The 21470-nt window shown below is 47.8% G+C and overlaps 1 protein-coding gene across 5 annotated transcripts in view; it reads left to right on the top strand.

Annotated features, from left to right (window-relative positions):
* Positions 1 to 21470, top strand: part of LOC119449227 (putative phosphoenolpyruvate synthase) — a 614437-nt gene that overhangs the window by 246248 nt on the left and 346719 nt on the right. For all 5 annotated transcript variants that reach the window (XR_007466614.1, XR_007466613.1, XR_007466615.1 and 2 more), the window contains exons 15-18: positions 7559 to 7674; positions 7758 to 7828; positions 7908 to 7972; positions 8537 to 8684. Coding sequence is in view for 2 of the 5 variants with exons in the window: in XM_049666356.1 (XP_049522313.1) it covers positions 7559 to 7674; positions 7758 to 7828; positions 7908 to 7972; positions 8537 to 8684 (400 nt within the window). In the remaining 3 variants the exon portion in view is untranslated. The remainder of the gene's footprint in view (positions 1 to 7558; positions 7675 to 7757; positions 7829 to 7907; positions 7973 to 8536; positions 8685 to 21470) is intronic.

Raw genomic sequence — 21470 nt, 5'->3', positions numbered from 1 at the left:
CAGGTGTGCTGCGGCGTAAGTAGACCGACATGAAGAGAGACTCGATGACCACGAGAACGCGCGTGTGAAACGGTGGTGTTGATGAGAAGCGCTTCCCGTGGGCAGCGCGTGCGAAGGGACACACCTGTAGCGCTGCAGTGCCGATCCGGGCAGCATTGCATGTGTAGCGTGCGTTGGAAAATGTGGCCCGACTATTACTAACTGAATGAACAAGCGTGGTGTGAGCGCGCACAAACAAACATGAATAGATCACACTGAATGACTGCAGACAACGAATGTCAAAACGCTGGCAGCAAGCGCATACGCCTCAGCGGGCGCAGGTACGTGCGGTCTATCGCTTCAACGGAAACTGAGCGGCGAATGCACAGCGCATACAAAGGTCAGAGCCGTGTGGAGATAAGAGACGGTGCGGGCATGCGACGAGCGCGGTTGTTGGCAGAGTAGAAGTGCGCCCCCCCTCCCCCCCCCCCCGCTCCCTCCGGCGCTGGCTTCCCGCTTCCTTGCTTGCGCGTGGGAGATTGAGTGCGTTCGCTCTCCGTGATAGCGCGCGTCCCCGCACGCTTCCGCTCGGGCATACGGCGCGCGGCGATTTTATCTAGACGAAACCTCACGGCGACGGCGACGCCGACGGCAGAAATCCGGTTGAAATGTCCATATAATTGCTATCGCAATAAAAGTAGCGACCCTCTCCTCCTCCGCCTTCCCTTCTCCTCGTTTCTCCTCTTTTTCGCGCTCCTTTTTCGATCGCTGCGCCGCCTACACCGCTTGAAACACGTGCACTTGTTTATCTTTCGCAGCTGATCAGATTCGACGATCGCCGACTGTGTTCGCCGCTATCGTTGTGCTCCTCGCCAGTCGGTAGACGCTTGTCGGGCGAAAATGGCGATGGAGCGTGATCGTAAACAAACGCAGCCAGCGCCCGGCGGCACGACGGTCCACGTGATGCCATTAGGCCAATACCGACGCGGCGTTGGCCTCGGACAGGGTTTGCGTGGAGGCGGCGGCATTCTTCAAAGCGTGACGCTACTTTTTACATATAGGTGCTTTAGGTACATTCAACTCTCAGTTAAGCAGATTTATACCATGCAAGAAAGTGCTGCTTCTTCCCTTTTTGTGCTGATCTAACGGCTCTAAAAATATAACAATTATGTTTATAGATATCGATGCATTTTGAAATACTGTCGATGACAAAGTACGAAGTGCGTCTGCCAAGGCGTCAAACAAGTGAGGCCAGTGAGCGCGCGCTGTCGCGCGTATTTGTGGATGCAAGCCGCCATTCCTCGCTAGGCGCGACAACCGCAAGGCGCATAGACGCGAGATTGCGCGCGTCCGCAAGCATACGTGTGGTCTGGGCTTTACGGCGGCTGCGACGTTCGGCGTTTATTTTTTTTTTTTCTATAGACGGTTTCATCCAGCGCCACCGTGCTCTGGCAACGCTGTGCGCCGGCATCCGGCGCCCTCAGGAAACTTCCGGTAGCCGTTCCTTTTGCTCGTTTTTGCTGGTATTTGTTCGCTCGCGCGCTCGTCCTGCGCATATTCCGTGGTATTTTTCGGGTATATCGATATAAGTGTGACTTGTGGCATTCAGTGTGTTGCGTGACGGCGAGTAGCTCTTGGAGCATCGACTGTTTTCATTACGTTTACTCGTCAACGGTGTTTTTAAAATCTGGGAGCCTACCAAGAGCTCCCAGATTTGCTCGGCTCACTTCATCCAAGGTACGTTACTACGTGGAGTAGCCGGACTGCTATAATGCTGAGTAATAAAAGTGCTACTGCACGATTGTTCTGGCCGTATGTCGTGTAACTCATGCGAGAGCAGCTCGACTCTCGCCCCGAGTTTGCCCGCTCGTCCAGTTTCTTGCCTCAGCGTAGATCGCCATGCTACGAAACTGAGTTAAAATTATTGTTTAGCGGGTGCCATGCTGCCGCCGTTTTATTTTAATGTTTTCGTATCTGGGGCACAAGTGCACTTCTGCAGCTTTACTACCTAGGTACATGTGCGCATTGGTTTATCATGTTTAACGTCCGAAAGTGACTCCGAAAATCTTCTTTGAGGCCAAGAAGTGTGCCCACTTTATTAGCGACGCCGCAGTGGAGGGCTTCGGATAATTTCGACCACCTGTGGTTCTTTAATGTGCACTGACATCGCACAGTACGCGGACCTCTAGCATTTCGCTTCGATCGAAATGCGACAGCCGGGGCCCAAACGGCGTCTTTCGGGTCAGCAACCGGGCACCGTAACCGCTGAGCCACCGCGGCGGCATGTGAGCATTCGTATCGGTATCGCAGAGTAGAATCGCAGAAAAGTTAGCGATTTCCGTGCATGCATGTAGGAAGTTTCGGCCGCATTCTAAAAGTATTTACGAATTAACGGAGGCCAATTATGGATTGCAATCTCGTGCCCAACACTACAGGTTTCATTTTGCTAGAAGCGTGGTAAATTCGTGAGCATTTAAGTTAGTCCCATTTCAGTCTACCTAAGCTTCTTGCACTAAATGCATATTGAAAAGCAGAAACAAGGCATATGACGCAGAAAACATGTGCATGTACACATGCACAGCTTACAACTTCATCCTCCATCTTGCAGCAATAAAAGTGCCATTGCGATATGCCAAAACGCCCGTGTGCTTGTGTTGTAGAGTACGTTAAAGAACCCCAGGTGGTCAAAATTAACCCGGAACCCTACACTGCGGCGAGCCTCATAATCAGAACTGGTTTTGGCACGTAAAACCCCAGAAAGAGGAAAAAAATCACAGCATATCCACGGGGTGAATGATGATGAGTGGGCGAAGCTGCGGAGGGAATCATCGGATCTCCCGCTTAAGGGGACGCTAGCACAAACGCGTTAGAAACGTGCAGTACTCTCTAGTAAGGGGGAGCGGCCACAGCGTCTTACGCAGCCATTTGCACATGCCGGAACGTGCACCGCGTTTGCCGACGCTATCACATGACTGCCGAGAGAGTATACCCCCCGTATTCATAAACGCTCCTTGACTTGAACTTGACTTGCCACCGCTTTGGGCAGCGCGTTCGAAACGCGTTGAAGATAAGGCGGAGAGGCCACAGCGTCTTACACCAGCTTCTTACACGGGCCGTAACGCGCTAGCACAAACGCGTTAGAAACGCGCTAGAAACGCGGCCTTTCGTTAATGTTGGGCATTTATTGCCATCGTGGTGCGTGTGTCTATGTGCGCTTCGTGGCGTAGTGGGCTAACGCCGCGCGCTCGGAAGCGAGGGGTCCCTGGTTCGATTCCGCGCTACGGACACAACTTCGGAATTTTTTTTCTCATTTTTCTCAGACTGGTTACACACTACTACTACTACGACGACGACGGGGACGAACGGGTGCCGCTATAAGGAGCTTCGCCCCTAAAAGTGCCATTAAAGTTTTTCTAGTTTTCGGCAGCCCCATTACCAGCCTTGAAGACAACAGTCTGCGTTCATTGCATGTCCTCACTAAGATGCTCCGCTTGTTGCTCCGGGGTTGTAACTGAGGAAAGGTGTTTGGAGCCCGGCGAAAACGAAAATCGCACGACATCATCGTCTAGCGGATCGGGCAGTTCTCTGCCTCTAAACATCAACTTTTGGCGATACCGATCTTTTGCTTCGGTGCTAAGCGCCTTAAAGTAGTCGCTAGTCATCTCGAAAATATTCACGGTGTAGAATCAGCTCTTCACAGATTCCACCAAGCAGTGCAAACATCGACACGCTGGTTTCACGTCGCGCATGCCTTCAAACAACATAGCCGGAAGTGCTTCTAGCTCTCTTGCCAGTAGTTCCGACAGGCAACCAATCAGCGGCAAGCGAGGTTTGTTTGTAAACACTAAAACCATCTATTGCTCTTCCACGCGCGGTTTTGGTGCGGAATCGTTTTATTATTCGGTAATAACAAAGATATTCACAAAACTAAGTATTGAAGTGGCAATCATTAATTTCGTCCCAGTATTTTCTTAAGATTCTAATGTTAAAATTTATAACTACAAATTCGTGTTTCGGCTTGTCACTGTGGCTGTCAGAGAACGACTGAAAATTAGGAAGCTTATGGCAGGCGCTTGCCATTATGTTAGAAAATCTTGTCAACGTCTGCTTGCGTGTTGATCCGAATCAGGGCCAAAGATTCATCATGCTTTGGGAAAATCTTTCGGGATATTGCCCAGGCCATATTGAATTATTTTTCTTTGGCTATGTCCTTGCTCACCAGAACATTTCTCGTATTGTTTATTGAGAATTTCATTGCGACACAATTTTGGCCGCTTATTAGAGTGATAGAGCTCCAGCAGCTTGCGGCGAGCCTCGCACCATCTTTCCTTAGCGGTCACAGATGTGAAGCGCACAAGGACTGTGGGAAACGAGTCACATTTTCCTTGCATGCGATGTGGCGTTGTGGCTAAAGCCTTCCGCTACTAAGCCCGAGGGCGCTGAACTGAATCCCGGTCGCGGTCGCCGCATTTCGATGGGGGTGAAATGCAAAAACGCCGTGCACCATGCATTGGGTACGTATGAAAGAACCCCAGGTGGTCATAATTAATCCGCAGTCCCTCAATATAGCGTGTCTCAAATCCAAATCGGGGTTTTGGCACGTAATACCCTAGACTATTTATTAACAGCTGCCACTTCTGATAGGGACAAATCCCCTAATCCCAGTTTTGCAGCAAGCTGCCTCAATGTCTCCTTTAGGTTTTTGTGCTCTTCTTGTGGAAGGCCGTCAATGTCCTAATTAGCATTGCGGCCATATTGCTCACTGTCCTTTCGAACATAGTACACACGCTGAAGCCACTCTGCCTGTATTTGTAGTGTAGATGATAAAACGACTTTCTCAGATTCATATTTTGCGTTTCGAGTCTTCCATTCATTTAACTGGGTGATTGCGGAGTCCTATTCATTGGACATATTTGTGAATGTCTCCTTCATATGGTCAACGAACTTAGTTGCTTTCGAAAATCTTCTTTGAGGCCAAGAAGTGTGCCCACTTTTTTAGCGACGAACGGTAAGCAGGAAAGACTGTTTTTATGTCTTTGAGTTCAGCCGCCAGTGACCCATTCGGAATTGCGTTTTCCGCAACATGAGTAGTATCAGAATGTGAAGCAGGACAAAGCACAGTTTTTGTAGTTCTAAAGGTTTTGCAAGCCTATGCTCCTCATTTAGACAGCCCTATTGTCGTGAACGTATTATGGGCAATATCCATGCAAGACTGGCCCAAGCGATAAAAGTGGCTACAGGTTGAACAGATCATTAACTTTCCGTCAGTGGGCAGCTGTTTATGACACATAATGCAACCTTCATAATCGTGAGACATTGTGCATTCGCCAATAAACGGCAAAACTGCAGTCAGACAAAATGAAACAAAATTGCAGTCGGTGGTGACAGATCTAACAAAAATAAAGCAATGTCGCAACCCTCTACCTGTTAAATAAACGAGGTGTCAGCGCTGGTCGAACGTTTCGCAGCCAACTGCAAGAAATCGCGGGCATCCGCACAGATTATATATAGACCACAGACAAGTGGAACAAGTAGCCAGCAGATCTGGTTGGCCGCAAAACTGTTGATTGCTTTTACGACGTTTTTTGGGCCCCGCAACTACGCCGCAAATGGTGCTGTGCGGTTAATATTAAATAATTAAATAATTCATGTCCAAGCTTTTCAAGGTCGCGAATTTAAACATCATGTGGAAGGTGCTTCACTAGTTCAATGGCGTGCGGCAAACTAGTAACATAAACCTTAAATTGTTATACCATTAACAAAGGCGCAAAACAAGTTAAACCTCCAGCTAATCTCGATGCTCAACCTCACCTATTCTTCCATTTCCAGTTCTTCACTGCATCTCCCCTACCACTCAATTTATTATCCTCCTCCATGCTTTTACTCATTGATAAACCATACGAACGCTTTTCCAGGTACACCTGTCCCCTCAGTGTTCATGTTTCAAGTTATATTTTTTCCGCTGTCACTCACCTGTGCCAGTTTTTCTTTTTTCTTTTTCTTTTTTTCCCTCAACCTCACCTATTCTTCCATTTCCAGTTCTTCCCTGCATCTCCCCTACCACTCAAATGATTATCGTCCTCCATGCTTTTACGCATTGATCAACCATACGAGCGCTTTTCCAGGTACACCTGTCTCCCCCCCAGGTTTAAATTTCTAATTATACTTTTTCTACACTGTCACCCTCCTGCGCCGGTTTTCTTTTCCCCAAACGCGCGTTTTCTTTTTTTTTTCTTTTTTTTTCTTCTCCACACGAGATCCACACCGAGACAGTCCAAAATCCCAGACGCCAGGATACCTTTCTCGGCGCCTTGACCACACTAGGTCTCGCCAATTCTGTATACCGCCGCGACGACGCCTAGGGCGAACTAGTGAGGCTAACGTACCTTGACGGGCCAAGCTGCTCCCTGTCAACCACAAAATTACCCGATGCCTTGATGCTACGCTACTCAAGTCATGCTTTCAACTCGTATTGTGACCTGCACACTGACCGGCTCTTCAGGGACCCCAAACGCACGCCGACCACGACTCCTCCGAACGCTCACTCGCCTCTCGCTCCCCCAACCCCCTCTGACGGTGTTTTTTTTATAATTTTTTTTGCCACTTTCTCGCTCTCCCGCTCTTGTCCCCTCGTCTTAGAAACCGCGCCTAGCCAGTCAAGCGCCGGCGCTCATTTTCTTTTCAGTCTCTCCCTTTACAGACAGCCACAGCGGACATCGACGTGACGTCACTCCACTAACCCTTTAAAACTAACCCGCCGAGGATGACGAGGCAGCCTTTGACGAAGATAGGTCCTCCTATCGAAACGTTGGCCAGCCTTTCTGAGGCACCTTATCCCTGTTTATAATCCTTATTCCAAGTAGATGAATTGAAAGCCAGATCGCGGCCAAAAAGGCCTGTGAAGTTTCATTCATTGACTATAGCGGGAGTGTGTGTAAACGACTCGATGTGTGAGAATGTCTGCAAAGCGGAGGTGTGGTCGCATGTTTTATGAAACAAGCAAAGAAGGCCTATGCGTTACGCTATTTTAAGAGAGGGAAGGAGAACAATGACCGGATGCGAGGGACACTACAATTTATGCTGTCATATTCTTTGTCACTTGTATGTATTTGTGCAACATTAATTACCATGCTTAATGCTTACCTGAGATGCAGTTAAGCGTTTTCACAAGCGCTCTGGGTGATAATTTCTGGGCGCATTTGTGCTTTTACAGTGCTCGGGGATCAAATAAAAACTTCTATTCCCACTATTCTCAGTTGAAGCTTTGTTACAACAGTGTGCATATTAGTAGAATGTAAGAAAATATCAATTACTAAACACTTTTCTGATAGCTCCCCGTCACCAATTCATCATTTTATTTTATTACTCTATCCTATTTTTTGACATATCCCCTATGTAGATGCTCTTTGAGACTTTGATGTTATCTATTTGTGTTTATTTAACCTAGTGAAGCAACAACACGTTAACGTGGTCTGACGCACTGTGCGAGTGGATGCCTATAGTAGTATAGATGTAAATGCGCACGCTTTTACGACGATGTGCTCAAATCGTTGACAAGCTTCGTTCTACTTGTGCGCAGGGTGGTCGCTGCCATCGAAAAATTGATAATCCCCGCAGAAGTTGAGGATGAGATATTCCGGTGTTTAAGCAAATTTGAAGCAGACACAAGATTTGCCGTCCGGTCATCAGCACTGGGTGAGTATTTCAGGTGCACGAAATCTCGGACAAGGGGATGTTACAGTTGGAGCTCTATAATACATACCTGTTGTAATTTTCAGGCGAGGACTCCGAGGATATGTCAGCTGCCGGGCAAATGACAACGTTACTTGGAGTTAGAGCAGCGAAGAAAGTACGAAATCCTCTGTGCACAAATTCTTGCGTCTTTTTCATGAAAATTACATATTAAAACTGCATACAATAATTTGCAGGTAGCTGAAGCTGTGATGAAATGCTGGGCGTCACAGTTCAGTTTCACAAACGTGAACTACAAAAAGTAAGTGCACATTGTGTATGGTGTGATCAGTCTTAAGTTATAGGGAATTTTAAAAATCGCCTGTGGCAGATATCATAAATCTTGTCATTCAGCTGGCATATTGGAAGTGGTGGACATTACTTGCACGAGAAATCTAAACACATATTTAACTGATTAACGAAATTTTTTTTATTAACTTCCTGATTACTTTACGGCACACATTGCTATTTACGAATTGTAGTCGGTGAGTCCAGAAACGTATCCGCTTGAAATGAATCTCCAGGGCGATACCCGTACCTCAGAGGGCCCTCCAGAATGATTCTTGTCCATCATCTAAGTGCTGCTGGTTAGACAGTAGGACAGGAATGCTGCAGTCGCTTCATACGAGCCTCATAATTCCGACATAAGCTTTCCAATTCTCATGAGAGGAAGTCTGAGGTAGCATTATATTCATCATCATCATCATCAGCCTATATTTATGTCCACTGCAGGACAGAAACTTTGAGGACGGAGGTCATGTATTTTCAATAGAGACAGAAAGCCAGAAAACCAAAACATCTCTGCCGTGCTTTCTTTGAAACGTAGGCAATACGGCCAACTACTAAACGTGCCCATGGCGGTCGTCATCCAAGAAATGGTAGACGCGAGCGCGGCTGGAGTGATGTTCACCTGCGATGCGGTTTCTGGAAATCCAGAGTTTATTACGGTGACGGCTAATTATGGACTTGGAGAGGTAAGTCCATCATTCTTGCAATCTGAATATTATTCAAAGCTAAACATTCTGTGAAATTCCTTTGTCAAGATTTGCAGCTCATGGCGATGACGTTAATGACGTAGTTTAGTTTACAGGCATTAAGCAAATTGTTACGGTGTACGAGCGTCTTCGACGAATTTCCTTCTCGGGATTTTGCCTCCTTTTGTGCTCAGCACAACGATTGCTAAGCAGGACGTAACTTGGTAATCACGGTGTTACTTCACTGAAGAAATCACAGTTCCACCCGAAAGGCGAAATATGGGCACCAACAACAAAGCATTAAAATATTGCGCGAAGTAAGCCTCGTCGGGTTATGGGCCGTATGAACTGCAGTACAGAATTGCTTACTAAATACGCACGCCTCGTGTCGCTTGTCCAAAGACAAGGATGAACAGAGTTGACTAGATGTCCACGGGCACGTTGGCAGGATGAAGCGCATGTGTTTATCCCATCACGAGCATTCCATGGTGCCACCGTGAAGGAAAGAAAATGCCTTGTGCTTTGTCTTAGAGCGCAGCTCTTAGGCGCACGTTCCTGAGGCGAGTGTCGGCGTAACTGAGCAAACGAGCACAGCGAAGAATGAAAGAACGAACGCGCAGCGTGGGATGAAAGACGCGAGGAGGAAAGCGGAGGAAGAGGAGGGTGTGGCGAAAGCGCGAGAAGAAAAGCGTACGATGCGGAACTTCCAAGACTGAACATGCCGGAAAACGGCGTGGATCAACGGACACACCACGCTTGCCTTCGCATGCACGCCCTCGCACACGCAGCAGATCTCCAACACACGCACCGCGGGCCTAGCGGGCTCGGCGGCTTTGCCGCGCGTCCATCGGCGAATCACAGACAGCATGGCGGCGACGCGAACGGAGCTCGAGTGTCCGCATAAATTCTATTGAAATAAGACAATGCTTTGATGTAATCATGGTCAATATTTTTTTAACAGCGAAGCTGTTTAAGCTAGCGGTAAAAAGTATGGTGTTTCACAGAAAGCGAACCATGCCGTAGCCATGGCAACCAGCGACGCCACAGCTGCTAGAGCATCTGGCGCAACCTACCGCCTATGTACTGCGCATGTGCCGACAGCGAGCAGCGGTTATGTAATCCGGTGCGCGGCGGCGCTCGATCAGATGCAGCCATGGGATGTACGAAGATAGTACGTACTCCCGAAGAAGAAGCGGCGATTGGAGAAGCGACGCTGGCCGCTGTACGAGAGCGGCAACGGTAGCGACGAGCAGATCCAGAATACGCGGCCAGGGAAAGGGAGGTACCATAGAGTAACATATACAAGGATAAGAGAGGACACTTCCATAGGCCCCTGCGGCCGATTTTGGTTCGCAGAGCACCTAGCGGGTGTGTGGAATCCACACAGACTCAGAGATCCGGGCCGCAGAAAAACTAATCTCGAAGGCTATCTTCCGGTGATTAGAAAAATTACACGGCCTACAAGATCGCTTCCGTGCGAATGCTCGTCCCGGAGGCTATATTTCGATTTTTTTTAACGCGTTGCTTGCATGCATCGAGTAGCTTCGTGTATGCTGTACCTCCAGAGCAGCAAGCACACGATGCCACTGTGTGTTTATGCAGACATTTCAAGTAAACATGACAAGTGTTGGAAGAGACGAAACATTTTATTTTCAAGTCATATTCTCATGGTATCTTCGACTAGTGGAATCCATCCCCCGAAGCAGAGTCGTGCAGATCCGGCGTTCCCCGAACTCAGAGGCAGAGGACAAGCGCGCAAGCCGAACGTGTGACTCGCTCTCGGAGGAGGAAACGGCAGATGTGAAACCACGTGACTACTGCTAACGTCCGATGTTTCTCCTATCCAAAGCTAAACCGGCGGATGCGCTGGTGGGACGACCGTTCGTTGAGACGCTAGCATGCTGTGCCATAGGTTGCCGAGGCTACGGTGGACCGTCGCCAAGAACGGCGACGCTGTGCTGTGATGACGTTGCTGGAAACGCTCTCATATCGACGAATGCTCCGACAACAGGGTGCGGAGCGCCTCAGAACGCTCGAAGATAGAGGATAGCGATCGAAAAAAAAAACCAGCCGATTGGAAGGCGCGCACCCTCTTTCAACCAGCCGAAGACAAAGCCGCTTGCGAGAGCGGTCTAGAGCGCTCCGAAACAGCCAGCCGAAGATACCACCGCACATGCACACTTTTTTACGCAACGTTCGATGAACGCAAGCACAGAAAAATGGTTGCACTGCAAAGTGCAAGACATGCCAATACAGGTGCCATATGTTGAGAATGAATTTCACAAAAGGAATAAACAGGCGATATTATGAAAAACCCCACATAACAGTAAAACTGCAGAAGACAGCATAAGCCTTAAAGAGGAAAACAACGCTCGTCCTTTGAAGCCTAACCTTTCTTATTAAGTGGTAGTTTCGGTCTGCATAGCAAACAAGGAATCAAGGCTGCTCACTGCAGTTGTCAGCCAACCCTGCTCTCTCCCTGTCCTGCCGTTGTTACTGCACCACGCAACAAAACAGTAATACACGTAGTACTTGACTCCGGACGGCATGACCTGAAAAAAAATGTATTCGTTATGTCTTCTGTCCCGCCTTCGCACAAATTTTAACCTACGCACTTCACATCCCCCTTTTGCGACAAGCGTCACGTACAATTGTCGCAGCTAAAAAAAGCAACCTTCGGTGCCATGCATGCGCTACTGAGGCAGGAGTGTTTATTCAGAATACGTCATAGCAATAGCTTACAAACATTCTTCTCAATTGGCAAGTTCTGTGATTGCGCTCGTAACAAAGGCTTCAAGCAATCTGTGCACGCCACGAATAACGATCTTAAGCATAACTGCATTTTCACACAATTGCACACACATGCATTGAGTTCAGACAACGTATACCGGCGTGTGCCGACTAACTTTCTCGCAAACGTGCTGCGCAGCATTCCAAATTGCTATTTCTTACAAAATGTGAAGCAATCCAGGAACATCATGCGCGAAGTGAAGAACACGAAAAAAGCTCTCTGCGCCGAACAGCACAATGCGAGAAATGTCAACTTACGGCTGAAGTGACAAATACGTACATAAGCAATTTGCAAAGTAATGAAGGGAAAAAAGAACGTAATGAAGGTCTTCTTACCAGGCAGCAGCCAAGCAGACAGACGTTCTGGCAGACGAACCCAGCAAAGACCAAGCACACGTTATCGCACATCTTTTGTAGCGTCGCCTTGCCTGATCACACCATGGCCGAGATTTTGTAGCGATGCGTTATGCTTTATTCTATATACTAGCCTTATCATCCACCGCTCACGGCCGGCTGATCCCATTGATAACGTCTACGTCTACAGCCACATAGACAAGTAGACATATAGTGCACTAGAAAAGTTACTACAGTAGATAACTAGCACGCGCATTCCCTTAGAGACAGGGAGTGTTGTATCGCCCTCTAGCGAGCGGCATGAAGCTGCGTAGCTCGGCCGCTTTTAGGCTGGAGTGGCCACTCTTGTAATCGGTATGTTACTCTATGGAGGTACTGCCAAGTTCAACCTTGGTACAGCCAAGAAAACGCCATCAAATCGGCCAGCTTCGCTGTGTCTTAAGCCTAGCGGCGCCGAGTGCAAGCTTTCTCCTTTTTTTAGGAGCGAAGCTCCTTATAGCGGCACCCGTTCCGTCCCCGTCGTAGTGGTAGTAGTGTGCAACCAGTCTGAGAAGTGTAATGTTTATTGCACATTGATATATAATGTCTATTGGTGTTTTGTGGCTAAAGCGCCCTTAGGCGTTGATGCACCCACGCTGACGCCTGGTGGCACGTCTCCTCCATCACGACTACCAACGTCGATGACCATGAGCAACCGTCGTGCATATGGAAGCTGCACTACGCTGCACACGCTAGCACAACGCGAAAGACGAAGCACGTAACTGACACACTAATACAACGCGCAAGACAAAGCACGTAACTGAATCGTCACCGAGTCAAATCAGCGCGTACAGCGCGTCGTAATTGCAGCCTCCGCGATCAACTTCAGAAACATTTTCAGAGCTAATTGCGGAGGCCACGCTCCGCTGTGCTGAGTACGGTGAACGCCACCTGGCGTTGGTAGTGCTTCTTGATGCCAGCGTCCCTTCGAATGCTGGCATCGAGGCGTCGTAGTGCTGAGACCACCGAAGCGTTCACTGTCGGTGCGCGTTAGTGTCATAATGCAGTACTTCTCTTTTCTGCTCGTGAGAAAAAAATTCCGAAGTTGTGTCCGTAGCGCGGAATCGAACCAGGGACCCCTCGCTTCCGAGCGCGAGGCGTTAGCCCACTACGCCACGAACCGGACATGGACACACGCACCACGATGGCAATAAATACCCAACATTAACGAAAGGCCGTGTTTCTACCGCGTTTCTAACGCGTTTGTGCTAGCGCGTTACGGCCCGTGTAAGAAGCTGGTGTAAGACGCTGTGGCCTCTCCGCCTTACCTTCAACGCGTTTCGACCGCGCTGCCCAAGGCGGTGGCAAGTCAAGTTCAAGTCGAAGAGCGTTTATGAATACGGAGGGTATACTCTCTCAGCAGTCATGTGATGGCGTCGGCAAACGCGGTGCACGTTCCGGCATGTGTAAATGGCTGCGTAAGACGCTGTGGCCGCTCCCCCTTACTAGAGAGTACTGCACGTTCCTAACGCGTTTGTGCTAGCGTCCCCTTAAGCGGGAGATCCGATGATTCCCTCCGGAGCTTCGCCCACTCGTCATCATTCACCCCGTGGATATGCTGTGATTTTTTTTACTTTTCTAGCAGTGTTCTCTTAATGTGTAAAAAAACAAAAATAGGGGCAGCTTCACACTCGTGGTGCGATGTCTGAGCAAACAGCGAAGCTGGCGGCCCTTCCCTAGCTTTAACTTGACTTTTCATTAGCTTTAACTTGGTTCTTAGCTTTAACTTGGTTCTTTCTCGAGCGTCGTAGTCTTCCCAGCTGGCACGTTGGTGCACCTATAATAAAAAAATGAAAAACACGCAGTGATGTTTAGCGGCTGTTATATCTCGTTAGTGTCTAAAGAAGCATGCAACAGAGCCCCTAATATATATGTGCATCAAAGCGTACTGGCACTATGTATTATGTAACACTAACGAACCCAGCGGGTGGGCGTAGTAGCGCGATGAGGCTGGCTACGGCCGCGCTGGAATGAAAAAAAAAATTGCCTGAGGTTTAACTCTTGTAAAGCTATAGTTATCACAAGCGAAATGTCTGTTTGCATGGCTTGGTTTAGCAAAGACTATGCACACAGTGTTTCATTATTGCACGTTTCCGCGCTTCGTAAGCTTCTCTATAACGTGCTAATCTGGCCTGGGCCGGTATCTTGTAGCGATGCCTTTCCGTTAATAATGCCATTCCGTGCTTATCGCGCTTTGTCCGTGGTCAGAGCGACGGTCCGCTCTCATTATCAACGAGATCAGCCGGCCGTGAGCGGTGGATGATAAGACTAGTACCGAATAAGTGATAAGGCATCGCTACAAAATCGCGGCCCTGCCTTTGCTCCGGTGTTTCAGCAGCCAGCTTTGCCTTTGCTTGAGATTTCAGAGCTTGCCGTCTAGCGATATCTACACTGGATGATTGGATTCAGCGTGTCGCTTGCGCTCAAGGGCACGCACAGACAGCCCAGCCGGCGCGCCGCGAGACTGAGCGACCAAGCGCCGGAGAAGCAGCCGTTGGCAACTAGTGCAGGTGGCTTCGTATGCGCTGTGCTTTCAACGTTCGCGTTAAAGCGACAGACGGCACGGCGGTCAATTCGCTCGCTGCTGTTGCCGCCGCTCCTCACTCCAGCGTTTCGACACGGAGTCGATGCGAGATTTGTTCATGTTGGCCTGTACACGCGTTACACCCTGCTTGTTATTTTAGTTAGTAAGAAAATGAGTACAAGCTTATACGGCCGATAAAACTACTCTCCTTAGTTTGTATAGTTGTCTACTAATTTGCTATCGCAATCGATGCTTCGCCTTTAGAGTGAACTGCAACATTTTTTTTTTTCTTTTTTGACCACGGCGAGGGCGAGTCTCTCTTGACGTCGAAGCTAACTTTGAGGCTGACGTCGCGGCGGTGGCTGGGGAAACTGAAGCTTGTCCCAGAACCTTTTCAATAATTTTATCTTCGACAGCACTGTACATGCGGCACTTATTGTCGACAAACAATTTGTTATAGCGCAGCTTGAAGTGCGTGCTAAGTAGCCGCCGCGGTGGCTCAGTCAGCTAAAGCGTTGGTGATCGCGGGATTGAATCCCGGCCGCGGCGGCCGCATTTCGATGGAGGCGAAATGCAAAAAATTGCCCGCCAATCCACCCTGTGAAGGTGGTTGGTAAGCGAAGCTTTTTACGCCACCCTCACGGTGACTGCGGCGCACTTGATATTTCACACACTACAACGTAACTTTAACCACGGCCTTTATTTACTTCACAACAATGTTCACTACTGCTTTATGATCGGTGTGATATACACTCAAATTTTCAGTTTTCACTGTAGTTACATTCTTTGCCAAGGTTAAATCAATGCACGTTCCGCGAATGGTGGTTGGTTGTTTTGCATTGGTGAAGCACACGAGTGCTAACTCTTTCCGTGGTCTACCCATAGTGGGGTAGTCTAGAAAATGAACCGAAGCAGTTACTAGGCTGGAAGCGTTTCGAATGACGTCAACCCTCTTTCAAGCATTCTTCTTTCTGGGGTTTTACGCGCCAAAACCAGTTCTGATTATGAGGCACGCCGTAGTGGAGGGCTCCGGATTAATTTTGACCACCTGGGGTTCTTTAACGTGCACTACAACGCAAGCACACGGGCGTTTTTGCATTTCACCTCCATCGAAATGCGGCCGCCGGGGCCGGGATTCCATGCTCTTTCAAGCAGCTGCATAAGCTTTGCAACAGCTGCAATCTAATCTTACGGACCGCGCCGAGCCTGTTTCCGTTGTTTGCCCTCAGCCCTTATAATCCATCATGTTGGCTCATCACTTTCAAGCTTGTTTTTGTGGTTTTTCTTGCGAAAACGAGTGCTTAGTTGTACGCTGAATGCCTGAATTCAAGTAAGCTATACTGCTATACCTTCAATTGTTAGCGGTTCGTCGGGATCGTTTTTGGATTACAACGACGGACACGACAGAACCCTTGGCTGGTAGAGGTACAAAGCTTCGCTTTAAAACGCCCGTGTGCCTGCGTTGTAGTGCACGTTAAAGAACCCCAGGTGATCAAAATTAATCAGTAGCTCTCCACTACGGCGTCCCTCGTAATCAGAACTGGTTTTGGCACGTAAAACCCAAGAAAGAGGAAGTGCGTGTTAAGTCTTTTGACGAATTCATGCAGCCTTTTGCGAGCGTGACGCGTGGTCGGAGAAACGTACTCACTTATGTGAATACTACTATACTTCAGCATCACCCGTTTTGAAATAACACACTCATTAGTTTTGTAAACAGCAAACTTAGTGGCCTGCACCTCCAGGAAACAAAGCAACCGATTCTATTAGCACATGCTATGGAATCAGATTGTAATTGTATATTGAGCTTGTCAGAGGCAAGTGCGATAATATTTTCCTCGGATTGGCTTGATAAGTTTTCAGGGCCAAAGAAAAGCAAGTTATGGCTACGTGCACGGTCTTCTGCGTCGTCAAAGAGATTGCGAAGCGCTAAGGCCTCATATTCCACGTTTGTGTCTCGCGCACGTCGGTCATTTTTTGCCAATTTTCAAAAGCAGCGCTCATGCTTTCAACTGTTTGTAGACGCTCTTGAATGCCAGAGATGACGGTGGACACAGACTGGTGGACAATTTTAACGCGTTAGCATTAAGGGCCCCGTGTCACATAAAATCTGGCGTAGGCCTCCAGCGCCATCCGTGGCGGAGAAAATCATCCCGAACCACCCCCACTACGCAGGCGCTCCGCGTGGCGCAGAGGCGTTAGTGAACAAAATTAAATTTCTCAACGTAAAATACGTCAGTGAAATCGTTAAGTAGGACTTAACTACAACCTACATAAATGATAGCGTCGGACTGTAATTCGAATGTACGAGAAAACTTAATTCGGTTACGAGGAAACTTAAACACAAACCTCTTTTCCAGCATTTCTACCATACCAACAGCGGCACACCGGGGTAGGTTACTTGCGTAAACACCATCCATGTGGCGCTCGCCTTATCTCCAGCGTAAAACGGTAGCGGCGCGCAGAGGCGAAGTTGGAGAAAAAAGAAAGCTGCAGTTGCTGGGCAGCCTGACAAGCAATCAGGGATCTTTTGAATGCTATTGCGTTCCACTCTTAAAGGCGAAGCTTAAGCGTCCTCCAAATTTAAGAGCAGCTATTGCCTGTGACATGCTCACTTGATATAGCTATGTCATAAGGATCAGGCTTCTGCTCGATATCACCGCACATAATGAGAAATAAAGCATGGAATAGCTCAACTATACCTAGTCTTGGCAGTGTTTATAGTTCCCTCAGGGCAGGAGGTTAAATTGTGCGTTTTCCCTAAGACACACTTATAAAGGTCTGATAGCTTTCATACGTAATTTATTAATTGCTAACGCCATAATACCTCCACATATGTTTAACTCCGTGTACAACTTTGCCCATAACATAACCTTCAGTTTACACAAACATAAACAAGTTGTCTTTTTTACTTCACAGAGTGCACCGGAAAAACATACTACGAATCTCGTAGCGCATATAAAACGAGAACAAAGGAAGATTAAGTTTTTATATTGTCACGATGTAGTGGCAGCGAAGACCACAGTAGCGATAACTGTGAATCGGGAAACGAACTCTTTATTAGGCGAATCTGTGGCCACAAAAGCAAGTTATATTCAAAGCACAACGATATCGGCGAGCACAGTCGGCAATCATCGAAATCTGATCAGCGGTTCAAGTGAGCCGGCTTTTATGCATGACTGATACAAGGCTCCAGCGTAATCGCTGGGGCCTACGTGCCTTCGAGAAAGTAATACACAATTCGCGTCGTGTGTACAATCAGATTACGCAAGGTTCGGAGACTACAGACAACAGATAGAACCATCGATAACACTCGATATTGTTCTTATTGAAATGAAAATAAAAAGAAAGAGATGGTAGTCACCCTGTAATGGTGACGGCTACCCCTTTTCGCATAGCAGAAACAACAATATGAAAAAAAAATGTGTAGTGAGAAAATCAAAAGGATCAACGACACAGGGCCAAACATCCACAGCACACAGTCCTACACATCCATAAACACATAAATATTAAAGGCAAAGGCAAGTTGCACAACTATGTGACACGGATAGCAACCAAGTTACTAGACAAGGTCAACAGTGAGAGGATCGAAATTCGCTGGTTTCCTGCACATCTGGGGGTGGTGGACGCAACTCGGAGAAACCCGAATGAGGTGGCAAATGAAGCAGCACGAGGACATTCTAGCCGTGCTCTTCAAGACCGAGCAGCTTACACTTCACATGGGGAACACAGGGATCGATTATTAACATATAACGAAATCACGAAACATTATTATTTAAGCAGGCGGGAATACCCAATGTCACACGGTAAGCTTTGCAGAGCCCAAGCGGTCACATTACGTTTGCTACAGACAAGGACATACCCTAGTCCAGATTTTATTAACAGGATCTATCCGGAGAGGGAAATTCAAACCAATTGTAATAAGTGCAATGGCATCATTACTCTTGACCACATGTTTTGGCAGTGCCCCGCGGTCTTCGCAGACTGTGACAAGGAACAAGAATGGTGGCGGCAAATGCTACGAAGTGAATCACTCTCTGACCAATTACGGGCAGTCCAGAAGGCCCGCGATGTGGCTGAAGGGCTCGGCCTGACAGTCTCAACGTGGGAGCGGCCCGCGTCAACCCAGGGTTGACCTTCAGGACTCAATAAAGTTCTCCATACCATACCATACCATACAACTATGAGTTTCTAAACAGTCACAAGTCCGCACAAGTGGCCGCGATGTAGACTGTGATGAGCACGTAAACAGAAGAGACTACACATAATACAAAAAATATAACACCTGATACACAAGCGCTAACAATTACAAATAATAGAAGCAAATTGTAGTTGCACTGAGGGACTATTCAGTGCGATATCTGGTAATTGTTAAGGATGCTTGTGTCTGCGAAAAAAAATTCGATCGCGTTCAATGCTTTTCGCTGAGCAATTTGCGATGACTTCAATTCGATAAACTTCAGACACATGCTGCCGCGTCCTGAGCTGAGCGATAACGTTTAGCATTTGTTAACAGGTGAAATTCGATCACCAGGTAACGATAAACAAGTATTTTTGTCCATATGCAACACTTCTAATTTAGCCAGGAACATGAAAGTTGCGTCAAACATTAAAATTAGGATTTTTTCCTATTTTCACTGAGTTTGAAGCTGATCGTTTGTACAGTTGTTTTAGGACTCTACCGGGGAATGGCAGTATGACATTCTGGATCGCTTGAATACGTAACTTTCTCGAAAGGCTGTAATTATCCTACACAGCCAAAACATTTATCGTTCGTCTCTAAACACATGCTTCCAATTTTAACAAAGTATTCACACTTTTTATCACATGTTTCAACGAGGAGACCGGGGAAAATGAACTACATTACTCAAGGAAAGCATGCAAAATGGAAGAAGACGAGTATTGAGTACTTATTTTGACAGCACATAATTGATATACAAATGTCAGATTTTCGGTTCGCGTCACGCATAGAGTAGCCCCTATTTCCTCAATATATGAAATGGTTGTCGTTCTTGGTGCTCCCAGGGAAATGGGGAACATTCTTTTATAAGTGTTTCAAAAACGCGTCCGAACGGGCCAATATCGATAGTTTAGTGTTTTTTCTTTCTTCCCTAATTGATACGGACACTTCCAAAATTCCCTTCATGAGGCCCTTAATGGTGCTCATATATCCTTACAATAAAAACTTCGTGAGTAATATAGCTTTTTTTTAGAAAACAATGATAACAGGCATAAAACGTTTTGAGCAATTCAAGTTGCATGAAAAGCTTTGCAGTAAAACCTTATTAGCCTTTCTGATTAATCTTTCGCCGCACAAAATGCTCAATTCTTTCGCGGAATGTTTTGCAAGCTATTTAAGTTATTGTTCTACGACTTGGAAAGTATTCAGCATGCATGCATCCAAATTTTCATACTGCTAAAAAGAACACGAGTAATCACTGAAATTGTTAACAAGCGTTCATATGTGCTGTCCGGGTACGTGTATATTCTGCGGTAATATTTCAGTGCCACCGATACTGCAATTATTACATATTCATCGAACCAGTTCTTGTTCTCTGAATGACGCTAAACAACATTTGCTCCAACCAAGGTCATCGTGCCAAAAGCACTACGGCCCCTATCATCTCACTAGTGGGCTAGTCACTGCTCTAATACAGACGAAAGGGGTGATGCGGGTTTGTTGGTTGATCGTGTTGAATTACAGCGAAGCATAGCGCAACCCGCGCAGCCATGTCCCAGTGCGTATAGGTCACCTGGCTCGGCTGCGAGAGTTTCCTTGTACAAACAACGCCGGAAGCCCGCTGGTTGACGGATAGCAACACTCCAATTGCTAGTAGGTACAGCGTTTGACCGCTGGCGCCACGCTGCGCCGCTCGCGCGTACCGCGTTTCTAGGTGGTTTCTTTCGCCGAGGGCGCTCGAACGCAATCGTATGGTTCGCATGAATGCAACCCTTGAAAGCGTGGCTGTATGGCTGAGACGGCCACGTCTGCGATGAGCTCTGCTGGAAACAGCGCATCGGCCTTTGGCCGAGGATTCCACCCCCCGTCAACTACTGATTCCGGTAATTATAAGGTCGTTCTCCCTCGTCTACCAACTGGCAATACCGTTCTCAACTCAGTTTTCCTGCATGCTGACCTGGCAGGGCGGCCATATCGTGCCCCAGACTTTCGCGATGCACTCCTTTCAGTTCTGAATGCAGCTGATATCCTCGGTGCGGGACAGTACCAGATGAGCCATTTGTGGCTAGTAACATGCGTTAATAGCATCGCGAAACAGAAACTTGTCGACAAAGGCGAGCTGCTGGTGAAGGGCCTCAAGTGCCTTGTCATAGACCCAGAATGCAAAAATATCAAGATGAAGCTTCTTTGGCTTCCCCCACACCTCGAACAGAGACGGATTGTTGAAGCGCTAGAACCTTATGGAACAGTGCAGTCTATCACGAGAGAAATGTGGCGGTGTGACGGCATGGAGGGCTGGCAAATGACTAATCGCGACGTGGCGTTTACACTGAAGGACGGAGTCTCTGCAAGTAATCTGCCTCACCTATTGAGCATATACGGGCACCAGTGCCTCATCTTGGTTCCTGGCCGACCACCACTTTGCCTACGGTGCAACAGAGTCGGGCATACCCGGCGACAATGTAGGACACCACGCTGCAGCAACTGTCACCGCTACGGTCACATTGCAGATGCATGCATCGGAACCTACGCTGACAAGCTTCGTGGAAACAGACCAGCTGAGGATGAGACCATCACCGATCATCTAATGGATGTGAGCGAGGTTGTGGATGCGACCGGTGAAACACCCGCTGAAGCTCATCGACAGGAAGAGACAAAGCCTTCATCGGCTGCAAATAGCCTTAGCCCGAAGCCTGCCGCTGTGGAGGATACTAAGTTGCCTGACGACGAACCAACTATGTCATGGGCAGAATTGCCACCAGTTCAAGACCGCCCGCCATCAGTGGAATCTGGATTGATGTGTGAGGCTACTAAGAAGTGTCCAGCGCCAGCTGACAACCCATCGTCCGTGGGAAAGGAGGCCTGGGTTCCCAAAGTGTCGAAGTTGACAAAACCGCTCCGA

This window comes from Dermacentor silvarum, chromosome 4, assembly GCF_013339745.2.
Source record: "Dermacentor silvarum isolate Dsil-2018 chromosome 4, BIME_Dsil_1.4, whole genome shotgun sequence".
In the NCBI taxonomy this organism is placed as follows: domain Eukaryota; kingdom Metazoa; phylum Arthropoda; class Arachnida; order Ixodida; family Ixodidae; genus Dermacentor; species Dermacentor silvarum.
The sequence above is the reverse complement of the archived record's forward strand: the minus strand, read 5'-3'. Positions and strand labels throughout refer to the sequence as shown.